The 13,331-nt window shown below is 37.2% G+C and overlaps 1 protein-coding gene across 2 annotated transcripts in view; it reads right to left on the bottom strand.

Annotated features, from left to right (window-relative positions):
- The window catches only part of LOC105275952 (helicase domino), a 29,597-nt gene extending 16,300 nt beyond the window's left edge, over positions 1-13,297 (bottom strand). For both annotated transcript variants that reach the window (XM_020030650.2, XM_020030645.2), the window contains exons 1-19: positions 13,184-13,297; positions 10,785-10,993; positions 9,460-10,324; positions 9,202-9,330; positions 8,291-8,538; positions 7,662-7,988; positions 6,906-7,116; positions 6,502-6,722; positions 6,195-6,332; positions 5,824-5,911; positions 5,031-5,221; positions 4,487-4,588; positions 3,830-4,145; positions 3,113-3,287; positions 2,737-2,923; positions 2,326-2,462; positions 1,703-1,889; positions 1,273-1,618; positions 400-480 (exon numbers count right to left, since the gene is read on the bottom strand). In XM_020030650.2, the coding sequence (XP_019886209.2) occupies positions 400-480; positions 1,273-1,618; positions 1,703-1,889; positions 2,326-2,462; positions 2,737-2,923; positions 3,113-3,287; positions 3,830-4,145; positions 4,487-4,588; positions 5,031-5,221; positions 5,824-5,911; positions 6,195-6,332; positions 6,502-6,722; positions 6,906-7,116; positions 7,662-7,988; positions 8,291-8,538; positions 9,202-9,330; positions 9,460-10,324; positions 10,785-10,993; positions 13,184-13,277 (4,252 nt within the window). In that variant the 5' untranslated portion in view covers positions 13,278-13,297. The remainder of the gene's footprint in view (positions 1-399; positions 481-1,272; positions 1,619-1,702; positions 1,890-2,325; positions 2,463-2,736; positions 2,924-3,112; positions 3,288-3,829; positions 4,146-4,486; positions 4,589-5,030; positions 5,222-5,823; positions 5,912-6,194; positions 6,333-6,501; positions 6,723-6,905; positions 7,117-7,661; positions 7,989-8,290; positions 8,539-9,201; positions 9,331-9,459; positions 10,325-10,784; positions 10,994-13,183) is intronic.
- Between the last annotated feature and the right edge of the window lie 34 nt (positions 13,298-13,331).

The following is a 13,331-nucleotide window of genomic DNA, read 5'->3' as shown; positions in this document are numbered from 1 at the left end:
TTTTTTATCAGAATGAATCTTACATATATAATAGGAACATATGTAATAACATATAATACGAAATTCATAGGTACATCTTGCGTTTTGCTTCATTTTGTAGCAATGTTCCCTCAATTTTAGAATGTTTATAAAACGGTAAAATATAAACAAGCTGGCTTGAGGTTTTAATTAAATAATTGTTCTAGCATCACTGCAAAAATGACAGCCTAGAGGAAAATTCACACGGCAGCCACTGATTTGTAATGCAACATCTGACCAATTCTATTATATATACATGTGACAAAGAAAAGAAAATTTGTATGACAATAATATTAACACGATATTTATAAAATATCATGTGTATGCTAGTTTTTAAATCAATGAAAGTAGCACAACAAGAAAAAACAAAGATCCTTTTACCTTTCACACTACCCTGATGTGGTACCAGCTGCAAAGAGTATCCTTGCAATTGTTGTCCACCTGCCACTCTCAATGTAACACCTGAGAAAAATGATCACTGTTATCTCATGTTCAAGACAGCTAAACAATACGAACATTGTTTGCGTACTTAACACGTTCTGTGTCGCTTTGTGATCTTACATGATCTATTTGTGTAGCATTGATCATTTCATGACATGAAAAATGCATATATATATAAATTAATAATACGAAATATTTGATAAAAATCTTTCTTTTAATTGGAAAAATATCAAAAATGTAAAATCCAGTGTGCGTTACTAGTTACTTGCGGTACAGAATGTGATTAAGTAACTAAAGCTAGGAATTAAAAGAAGCAAAATTCTTCTTCATATAATAGATATAATACATGAATTTCCTTATTTCGTGCATACTTCCGATTTAAATTATCTAGATTTTGGCAGACAGTCTTAACTCTCATTACACTACTTCAATAAAAATATGTAATACTATCTCTAGAAACTACGAGCAGAATGGCACTTAATCCGGGATAAGGTTTCTCGTCAATGAAAGGCTTCCTTTTGACGAATGCCACCTAACCGATCACGTATCCTTTCTTGATAAACAGAAACTTTTTGTCCCTCTTTCTTTTATTGTACAATCAGAAATTTCGTGTAAGTCTTGAAAAGTTTCATTTGTTATTTTATATATGTGCTACTAGTTATCGTTATTATTTTAAAAAATACTCTTTGACGTTTGCACTTGCAACCTTGTGATTTTGTCCTTCCTTTTTATCTTTTTTTTGTTATTAATTTAGCCACGAAAAAGTCTGCGAGCAACGCGATAAAGTGTAATAAAACGTCCCTCTGGACCTACCTTGTCCCGGACCAGCCTGACTGGTATTTAATGACTTTATCAATGGGGACGTACCCACTCTTGGCGTGGGTAATACGCCGGCCAGATTCTTAAGCCTGGTCTGCGTTTGTTGTTGCTGCTGCGGCTGTTGCTGCACGTTCGACGACTGCGGCTTCACTTGATTCGACAATCTGACGTTAATTTTAATTCGGCCGGGCGGACACCGCGGCGCCTGTTCCGGCTGAACGTCAATTTCCTCTATCAACTTTCTCGGTGTTCGCAATCGTCGTACTCTGTGCGCGACAAACGCGCTGTGTGTCAACTCAAGATGTAGCAGCAAAAGGTTCAGGCTAGACAGTTGGACGTGCTGCAAAATTAAAGCAATTAATGAAAAGTCGAGTGACAATTGGAGTTTTAATAATCGAGCGGAAGCATCGGCAACATAATATACCTTGAAAGGATCGTAATCAAGCGCACTCCACACCAACGAGGCGGTCACGAACTCGAGTGCCTCCATTTGGAACGGCGAGACGGTGGGTCGGACTTCGAATAGGTTTGGATGATTGCATACCTTTCTCAGCTGCATTAAGACATTGATCACGCTCATTAGATTTCCGCTGGCAAGCGTTTCTTTCGTCCTATAATGATAATACAAGCTTATCAATGACGACAAACAACACGTAACAATAGCAGACTAACGTTCTAATTAAATAATGAGTTATTTACAAAATTATAGATGCTTTTTAGTGATGCAAATGTAGTAAACTTTACATAAGAAAATGTTTCTTTTTTTATACAAAGAGATTAAATTTTATACATATATCGATTTTTATATAATATATATTATTTTTTAAAGAAGCATATTTTTGCTTTTATTTCTATGTAATATCTCAATCTTTCTATTTGTAAATATGTAAAATCTTCAGTTTACTTATATTATATTTAACTATGCCCGATAGGAATACAAGAAAAATATTTAAGAAAAAATAACGAACCATATGTTCAAGTTAAAAAAATTCGCTTTATTCTTAATTCTTAATATAGCGTTAAAATATTAACGATAAATGGATTTACTTTGCTCTCGACATGAAGTCATCGTACAAAAACCTTTGACGTTTTGACAAACGACACATGAGCACGTGCTCGTATTTTTTCGGTAATTGCTTTTCCACCTCAGTTTTTAACCGTCTTAAGAGAAATGGCCGCAACACCTACGAAGAACATCCTTTATTAAACAAATTTTGATGTAATATAATGAAATAAAATGACATTTTTTATTAAATAAAAAATATTTTATTTAATAAAGTATCAAACATATTACATAAAAGATTATATATTAAATATATCATGCAAGAGATGAAATGTATAAAAAATTAAATTATTATTGAGTTCAATAAAATCGTTCTTCCATTAAAGTAATAAATTATATTAAAGAAAAAAAAAAGAGAAAGAAAGATGTGAAAAAGTAAAAAACTACGTACAGACCTTGTGTAGACGACGAATAATGTTCTCATTGTACTCGCTATTCCCCTCGATCATTCCCGTTACAGGATTGCTGAACCATTCTTTGAATTCGCGATGAGATTGAAATACATTAGGCATGAGAAAGTGCATAAGCGACCATAACTCCATCAAATTATTTTGAAGCGGTGTTCCAGTAAGTAGTAGCCTCCTGTAACAGAAAGAGACAAAAAAGATTAAGCTATAATCCGATAAAATAATTTGTACTTTTAATGCAACAGTTTACAATAACGGCTCAATTTTAATACTTTTTTCTTTAAAAAAGATAAGCTTTTAAAATATAAACATTCAATGCTTTATTGAACATTAAATGTAGACAATATCGTAATAAATTAATTACCGTTGTGTTTGGAAATTTAGGAGCAGCTGCCATCTCTGCGATTTGAAGTTCTTAATATTTTGCGCTTCGTCCAAGATAAGATACTTCCACTTTTTCCGCCGAAAACTTTGGTGATCTTGTATTACCAATTTGTAGGATGTAATGCATATATGGAAAGCGTTTGGCTTTGTCCAACCTGCAAGCATGAAATTCATGAGAAATTATTAGTTATAAAATAGAACTATTTATAGAAACTACCACTATCACTATTTATAGAAACCAAGTTTTACATCAAGTTTTACTGTATAGAATAGTAAAAGATTTTGTAATACAAAATTAGATTTTTTTCAAAATGATGATGATTAACTGCTTTGATATATTACTTATTTTAATAGTGTATACATGAAAAAATCTTATATATATATGAATTTTGTTTTATATGAATTAATATTTAAAGTAATTTTTAACATAAAATAAAATTATGCTATCGATTATGTATCTCCCAGACAGGTTCGTATGTCAGACGGTGATCGATTTTTGACACACGAGTTTTAGAGGAGAATTGTTCTTTCGCTACTTAATATACGGACATCGTCATTTTGGACTGATGCCCGTAGTCGGAAGCGAGATTATTAAATTACAATAAATTAACAATAAATGTATATGTTTACACACAAATTCTCAAAGAAGTGATTATTACTTCGCTTCAAGAAACACTACTTGTATAATATTTATTACCTGTTCTTTTTTGTTTTCTCTCCTTTTGCGTACCGTAGTACGTGAGTATCTTGAATCCGGGACACCATTTTTTGCATTCCATTTCCCAGTTAAGCATTACGGAGGTTGGCACAATTATGAGGTGCGGACCCCAGTTGCCCTTTTCGCAAGCTAAATGTGCCAATAATGCGATAGTTTGTATGGTTTTACCGAGACCCATCTCGTCTGCCAAAATGCCATTCAATTTTCTTTCATACATGGTAACGAGCCAGTCCAGTCCTATGTGTTGATACTCGCGAAGGGAGTGTTTCAGTAGGAAGGGTATCTTAGTAACGACCTACAAATGTTACGCAATATTGTATCTGATAAATTAAAATGCGATGGAGAAATATCTTACATATAATGTATCAATTGAACTTGAAGAATCCTGTAGTGATCATTTTCTACAATGAAAAGATATGTGCATGCTTATTCATGAGAAAATCATCACTTTTAATTTTCCTTTCAGAAATAATGACGAGCAAGATTACTGCTGCATCATCTTGGATAGAAAGGATTAGTCGCCAATGCCATTCAAATTATCTCAATTATTTCCAGGTTTACTCATGTAACACATCTCTTTATACTCGGCATAATAAAATTTAATGAAAAATAGAGGATAAACACAAGAAAACTTACACTAGTGGTGAGCAATGTATTTCCCTTAGGCTGGATACTCTCGGCTAACGCGGCGACGTTATCCATCTCGTTATGAGCGTCCGAATGATCAACTTCCGAGATCTGTAATAAAACGAAATTATGTCATACTACAAGTCGAGAAGAATCTCTACAGAAACAATATATGCGAATGTATAACAAAAAGAATAGAATAAAGAATAATTTAATATGGAGGATATTTAAACCGAAGAATTAAAAATCGTCCATTTATAAACAAAAATGTGTGATTGGGGAAAAGTAATTTAATTCATATCAAGATTTCATATAAAGCTCATATAAATAAATACTTTTTCTCAGACAAATGCCTCGTTTCACAGCACGAATAGTAATCGAGATAAAGAAAACCAATATCTCGCACCGTCAGAAATCGGTAATAGTGTCATCATTGATTTTCGCAAACAAGAAATATATTATAAGGTAGTATTAAGATATTTATCATACCATTACATAAGATTAAGATCAAAAATGTGTATGAAGTATAAAAAATCTAGTTGCTTTTCCTCACCCTGCTGTCCGATTGTTTTTCCGGGTCTTCGAGAAGAGATTGAAGTCCTACATCTGCCTCGATATCGCTTTGCGTTTGAGACTCTTTCTCGTCATTTCCGTCATCACTCTCTTCGCTTTCGCTTTCACTAGTGCTTATTTGGTCCTCAGTTTCCTGCATTGCTTCCTTGTCGCTGCTCTCCTTATCGGTGCCTAAGTAAAAATGAGAAACGACATTTAATCACGTTGACCTGCTTTGTTCTTTGATACAATAAGATATGATGCAATACAAATTTACGAATTTTTCTCAGACAAATGCCTCGTTTCACAGCACGAATGGTAATCGAGATAAAGAAAACCAATATCTCGCACCGTCAGAAATCGGTAATAGTGTCATCATTGATATTTGCAAACAAGGATTTTACATTAACAAAGAAGAACAGAAGAAATGTAATAAAAAGAGTATGTAGTATTAAGATATTTATCATTATAATTAAAAATAAAGGAATAAATAAAAATAAATTTTAATGTTTTCCTATTTTCCAAGATACTCACAAATAAAGTTTTTTGCACGTACAACATATTTCTTCAGCTATGAATTTTAACTTTTATGTTTTGTGATTGAGAAAGAAAGATTTTTGCTTTTATTTAAAATAATCGATTACTAAATTTCGTAAATATCCGATATTTTTATAAAGAACAGATGGATTATTATTAAAACAAGATGCAGGTAAAAAAGTATCACGCTTAATTTGGGATGATTCGTAAATATAATTAATGATAAGAACTTCATAATATAGATAAGAAAAACTTACCTTCACCCTCGGCGTCTATATCTATTAACATGTCGGACATATTGGCGTATTTGGCGGTAAGTTCGTCGATGGACATTTCATTATCAGCCTAAACAAACAAAATACATTTTTATTTAAATCTTGAAAATAAGTTTCGAACAATTCATAACAACGGACCATTTATATCTCAATATTAAAATGAGAAGGAAGATGTATTACAAGTGTCCTGCGTCAATTCTTTGGATGAATTTTATAAAACAAAACAACCATACACAATGCGCAGACTTTGCTGTTCCCACAACGAGCACACACTTCTGATAATGATACATCGAGAAGGTCGGCTTAATAAGTGTGGGGTATAAAAAATAAAAAAAAGAGAAAAAAAGACACACCTTGAGTTCATCAAGCTCCCGTTTATGATCGATTTCTCCCTCAAGTCTCTCCTCTTCCATAATAGTATCTTCTTCGTCCGAAGATTCACCAGATGCCGCGACAAAGTCTACGTCAGCGTCGGCTGTTTCTTCACTTTCCTGCAACGAAAATTACAATCTCGTCTATCAAAATTCAAAATTTCTTTTACAAAAAAAAAGGCGTTTGTTCTTTACTACTGAACTTTTTGCACTAGTATATACTAATGGTACTAGAGCGTTCTTTATTGCAACAAAATGCTAGTTATCTATCATATATGTATGAACACACATTTTGCTCCCTTTCGTTCACGTTCTGCGGCGATAGGCTCCTATTGCGGTCCTCCAAATAATTCGGCGGTAGTTCCTTCAAGAGATCCTCCAAAGGTATTTCCGATTCTTTCTTTAATAGTTCTATTTCTTCTTTATGGTTAATTGTTAATTTCATTTCCTCCTCGGCCTTAGCTATGGTCTCCTCGTCGTCATCTGAACTCTGATTTGGCTGGAATTCCTCTATAATATAATGTAATTGTCATGCAATTTTGTCAATAACAATAGCCAGACTACATCAATTAATATATAAATATATATATGTAAAATTATAACTATATTATATATATTATAAATATATATATATATAATATATAAAAGAATTTGTTTTAATTATACTGTGTGTATACTGTAAGTTAAGCGTACCGTCGGAATGGTATTTTCCTGGTGGAACAGGTGAAGAAATACGCGAGCTATTTATGGAAGCTGGGATGCTCTGTGGGCCGTCAGTCTTATTGAGACCTTCCGTGAGCCATGTGGAATATTTTTCCGTTTGTCCCACGATAAAATTCAAATGCTGATCTAGTGCCTTTTTCCGTTTTTCCTCCAATCTCGTTTGCTGTTTGTACTCTACTAACTAGAAATAAATAGCAATAAATATATTGCAAAGATCGATAATAGTGTGATGTAAAAACAATATTTGTAACGGTACACACAAATTTTTTAAATAAACATTTTATTCGTACATTTTCTTTGACTTTATCTAAATATACATATTGATCTTTAATGAGAATTTCTGTCTATTCAAATTCGAAGACTTTATAATCTACCACTTGTAAAGTTTCGCATTTACACACATGACGTACGAGTGTAACATAAGTATCCTACGTTCATTCTTTGGTTGATTTTAATAAAACCAAACAACCATACACAATACGCAGACTTTGCTGTTTCCACAAACAAGCACACGTTTCCGATAATATCTCGAGAACGCTTAATAATAAATGTGGAGTATAATCATAAAACAAATAATTATAAAAGAGCATAATGATTCTAGATTTACTTTTGCGGAGAAAATGCCGCATAATAATAATAATACGAAGACAAAAAGATTTCTACTGATTTAAATCAATTAATTTTTCGGTTACATCTGTGATTACACATTCCAGATTATCTGCTTACCTTCTCGACGTTCGTCCAAAATGTTTTGATCTCCTTGGCAACGAAGCTGGCTATTTTCTTTAATCGCAGCTCCTGCGACTTCTCCGCCTTCTGCGCCTGAATTGCCTTTTCCTGGAAATACTTTTGCACCATGCGCGCACACTTCTTTGCCGCCGCCTTCTTCCATTTACGTTCCTGGGCGAAGTCGGCGGCCAACCAGACCATCTCCTCCAATAGATAATCCCAATGGGCTTTGGTTCGAGTCGGTTCCTGCACTTTGGGCAATCGTCGTTCCGACCATAATCCCTCACGTTGCAACTCGGCGATCCTTTGCATCACGTACGCCTCCTGTATTAAAATAAAAGTAGCATTAGCACATAAATGTATAAAATATCATCAAATAGAAAAACAAATATAAAATAAATATAAGAATATGGCACGTATAAATCTTTTCAGAAAATACATATTTCAATGTAGTCACGCGTTACTAACATCCCGATATAAAATATTTTCTAATTTAATATTTTCGCAACGAACATGTTCAAAACGAAATATTAACTAAATATCCTTATTTCATGTTTACTCCGCATCACGAAAACACGATACTGAAAGCGTTAATCGTCCCACGTTACGATCGATATGACAATCACCTGTTTTGCCTTTTCCACAATTTGCTCCTGATTATTCGCGATATCACAGGAAGAAACTACTGTAGTAGGTGTGGACAACTTAATGAGCTTAACGACAGGTTGTGGGCTATTGAGTGTGGTAGTTCTTATGTGTGTTTTCGGGGTAGCGACAGTGGCGACCGATGACGATGGTTTGTCCACCACGGGGCTCACAGTGGTGGTAACTGTGCTTGCTGGTTTCGATGAATCCGTAACCAGTGGTGTTCCACCTGAAATGACAATGCCGCTTAGAACATTGTTATAACAAACAGATGGAAATACATGAATCACAAACACAAATCGAAGAGCCGGGTGTGATAGCAACGTTACAATTGAAGAAGTGCAGTTCCGAGCAGGAAGGATTCTTTCGAAGGCAAATAATTTTACGTCGCTCACGATTGACGTCTTTATTCTCGAAAGATTCTGTGCGAGCGGCGATGATCTTCCTTTAGACACCCACGCTTTTCGATTTGCTCCTAGAGATCACATCGATCGCTTACAAAACTGTTTTAATGTATTACGTAACATGCCATTTACACTTGTCTGCCCCAATCTATTGAGAATTGATATCAAATGGCCACACGGAGCGTTACAGCGTGAGAAAGAGAGAAGAGAAAAAATCGAACTTAAAGATTTGAATGAAACAATCATAACTGTTGTACGAAGAAAGAGATTTAATCTCCTGATCATTGTCCAAATGAATCCAAATGAGTCGAGAGTCAACAGTACAATAACACATATGTAATGCAGAAATTATAATGTAATGCGCTGAAATAATTCTGATTGAAAAAACTGAGATACTTGAAACAACGACAGAACAGACTGCTCGAAAGCGAAATTATTGCAGCTGCTTAAAGACACGAAACGAACGGCAGGCGACCTGCGGTAATCACCTATAATGAGCGTGGGTGCTAGAGTAGAAGCGGATGAAGGGTGAACGGTGACTGATGAAGACTGGATTGCCGCTCGAAAGGCAAACACCATGCCATGGCGGCCACCTTGAGGCCTACCTGGTACTTGTCCTAGTGCGCAAATGACAATTTATTCGGTGTACAATAACCGGAACTCGATTTCGTTCAAAGACACTGCTTCTTTTTTTCATCGCAATTAATATCGCTTCAATATCCACGAAATATCAGACGGAAATTTACCTTGCTGATTAAGCTGAGCTACCGCGGCGGGCAAGGTAGTCGACACCGCCACCGGTGTGACGCCCACGCCAGAGATTTTCACCTCCGCACTTTGGCTTGGAATCTGAACCGTGGAACTGGACGCGGACGCAGCGGTGGAGATAGTGGTAGAGAGAGCAGCTACGGTGGTGCTGGTGACTGCCGTAGTGACGCTAGTGGTGGTAGTGGTAGTGGTAGTGGCGGTAGTAACGGCCGACAGATGCGAGAGCTCGATCATCGTCACCAATGACATCGTCAGGTCTTCGTCGTCGTCGTCCGGATCGAGTCGGTGCTGGCGCAGGAAGTGTATGTACTGCGGCGTCGGCGGCCGCTTCCGCCAGTTGTGATAATCCACCATGTTACCACCAGCGTGCAGGAAATACAGTTCCGATGCATTCTCGGCGTATTTCTCCCGCACTGCACGCATCCGCCGCATTTTGTGCTCCATTATGCGCCTACGGTAACCGCCGGCGTCGACCACGGCCGGCTTCTCCGACGCTTCCGACAGCTTCAGCCGCTTCCTCGCTGGTGATGATTGCACTTGTGGCTGTGACGATGACGGCGACGGCGACGACGACGATGACGATGACGACGATGACGACATTGGTGCCACAAACATGTTACCCATCGAGGTGCGCACGAGCTTCGGCGACGTCGCCAACACGACCTTAGTGGGGTTCTGTGGCCGCGACCCGGGCGACGGGTGTGATGACGCACCCGTAATGCCGACACCACCGGCTACCACTCCTGTTGCATTGCGCGATGGAGTACTTGCAATATTGACGATCCTCGTGACACCGACTTGTTGCGCTCCGCCCGCGTTAGTTGTGGCATTGTTTGGTATAACCTGTCGATAAAAATTGCAAACATTGCCTAAATACAGAAAAAAAATTAGCGCAGCATTAGAATTACATGTATAAGATCAAATGCGAAATGTGACTATTAATTATTAAATGTAATCAGAAAGCAATTACCGATTAAATAATGTCAATAATAATAAGAATCTATTGTGAATTACTAAAATATACTAAAATTGATTGTTAGGATTATTGCATTAAATAATGATAATAATTAATATATGTAATTAAATAATAATTGGATTAAGATAATTACAATTAAATGGTCAATTATTAATTGGCAAAGATGCTTCAAATAATCATATTATAATAAACAAAACATTCTGCGTACTTAATAGACTGTTTTTTCTGTCTTCTTTCCTTAACGGAAATGAAAAGGCATATATCTAGGAAGCACATTGTGTATGTCAGAGCCGAAATTCCTGAAATATATAGATTAGAAAGATTTACCTGTGTGAGACCAGGAACTTGAGTTGTAATGACAAATTGTTGCCCGCTACTGGTAGCGAGTACATTGAGGCCTTGAGCTGAAGCGAGAACCTGCTGCAGACTGACAGTCTGTTGAGCTGTACCGCCGTTATTCTCGCCATTATTAGCCGCACCCCGATTAAGGGGTGATAAAATAGGTGTACCTTGCTTTTCGCTCATTGCACGTTCTGCTAAAACAAAGTAGCCATATTATAGGAATAAAAAGATAATAATAAGCAGAAAAGTGTTAACAATAGCTCAGTAAATAAATTAATGCGTAATCTGAATTATATCTTTATATTACACTATTTAAATAATTTTCAACAATTATACATTTGGATTAAAAAAAAATAAAACTTCGTTTCAAAAAGTATTCAGCTGTATAGCATTTGTAATCGTTATTTAATTATAAATTCCATCAATTCTGTATTAACTATAATAATTTCCAAGTATTTATTTTTATGAATGCATCAAACATGCTAGTAGCGATTAACGGACAATTAATCTAATAGGGAATTTTATTTTGCTCCAAGCGACTACATCAACCGACAATGTGATTTTCGAGAGGAAAGCGGCGAATTCGGTGGAGACAGCCTCGTTGACGATTCGTAAAAAAAGGTAGGTATTGCGCAGGACGCGACGTATATATACGCGAAATTTGATGTCGTGCGTGACGACGGGGTGTCGGCGGTCGGCAAGTGCTAAGAGAAGAGGGATGTCATCGTGGAGTCGAGACATTCCGGACCGGTAAACCGGGCGATGATTCGAAGTCGGGGTCTAGTCGAGAGCGTCGGACGAGCACGTATCGAAGAATCGTTACGTTGCATCGAGATGGGTATCGGTGGCGAAATATACGAAACGCGGAATATCATACGGCGGATGGTAGTCGCGAGGCGTCGGCGACGCGACGACGAGGCAACGAGGAGGCAACCTCGCTTCCACGAAGACGCTCAACGTTGACGGGTGGGGAAGCCGCGCAATGCGGCGTGATACAAAGGAAATCTTTGATCCGCCATATTGGCGTTGGCTTCGGGACGGTCCTGGACTTACCATAATGTAATCACAAATTTCCGCGATGTGGGTGTGCCATCCACGAGAATGATCCTCACGCCCGTGATCCCCGTGGACCGACTCGCAATTGGGTACCTCACGTAACATACAAGGTATGAGCTATATCTAGTATTTTACGGTACATTGTCGCACCGCACGCCCAAGGACGCGCACACACTTCTAAACATGGCGACGGCTCCCAGACAAATTTTGGCCGCGGCCGAAACGAGCTAGCCGAGTCCTGCGTTTGCACAAGTCGCGCATAGATGGCGCCGTGCGCCCTCCCATTGGCCGAGCGCGAACGCTGCGCGCGACAACGTGGCATTCACGAACGCGTGCGATTGGCTGACCCGCTCGTAAGTTCAAATCCGTCACCCAAGCTCAACCGATCGCTCTTGAGCCTGGCTAGCCAAGCTCACGCGAGATTCGATCGAAAATTAGCAATTAGGTCTTTTCGTTTATTCGTTTTATCCTCTTCTCATCTAGACCGTATGTATATATGTTCACTACATCCGAGACATCGAATAGACATAATTTAACAATAGTGAAAAAAATAAAATATAAAGCATGAGAATTGGTACAGAAGTGTAGCTAAAATAAATATTTATACTACATTCCGTTTTTCATTCAATGTTTCTAAATGAGAAACTCTAGTATTTCCATATATGGAATATAACAGTTTAATTCGTACTTAAATATTAATGCATTTTTATACATTATTATTATTATTAAAGTATGCTTAATTATGCGTAATTAAAATAAAAAACTTATATTTCCATTAATTATATATCAATATCAGTTTTCCTTTTAAATTTTCATACATCAAATGGTTCACGAAATAGCAAATTATCAACAATGAAACATGATAAATGAATAGAGTACGTGAATAGAAAATGGTACGATGCACGTGTCGCGGGAATTCGTGCAATTTCACGTGTAAAGTGTGTTTTATGACGTCAAATACAGAATAATCACAGGAGAAATACACTAAATATTAGCTTTATAACACGAACTTGTATGATAAATTAAAATTAAAGAAATTAATTCGACATATACGCATTACACACGTGCGGCAGAATCAAGCGAACAGTTTTCTACAAGCGTACCATTTTTCGACACTACAAAAAGAACACTACGAAAAACAGAAACAAACTGTGCAAACGTGAAAGAGAATACAGAAAGCGGAAGACCATATTGTGAAGGAAGGATGCCTCGCGATTTTTATGACTCGCGAGCGGATCGAAGAAGCAGCTTGAAATATTAGCCACGTGGTCCGCTCCCCAGTCTTATTTTCTACCCCGTGCGACAATTAAAGCAGCATTTCAACTTACATGCACGTGCATCGTATTTTTTTTCCTCGATCACTCCATCGTCGTTGACGTTGCCGGTGTTAGGGTCCCGCGTTGTCGGCGAGTACTGGAGCATCGCCGAGTTATCGAGCGCGCGCACGTGCGCTCGCGAGAGGACGCACGCCTCTTT

The sequence above is a fragment of the Ooceraea biroi genome, chromosome 9 (genome assembly GCF_003672135.1).
Source record: "Ooceraea biroi isolate clonal line C1 chromosome 9, Obir_v5.4, whole genome shotgun sequence".
Taxonomy (NCBI): Eukaryota; Metazoa; Arthropoda; class Insecta; order Hymenoptera; family Formicidae; genus Ooceraea; species Ooceraea biroi.
The sequence above is the reverse complement of the archived record's forward strand: the minus strand, read 5'-3'. Positions and strand labels throughout refer to the sequence as shown.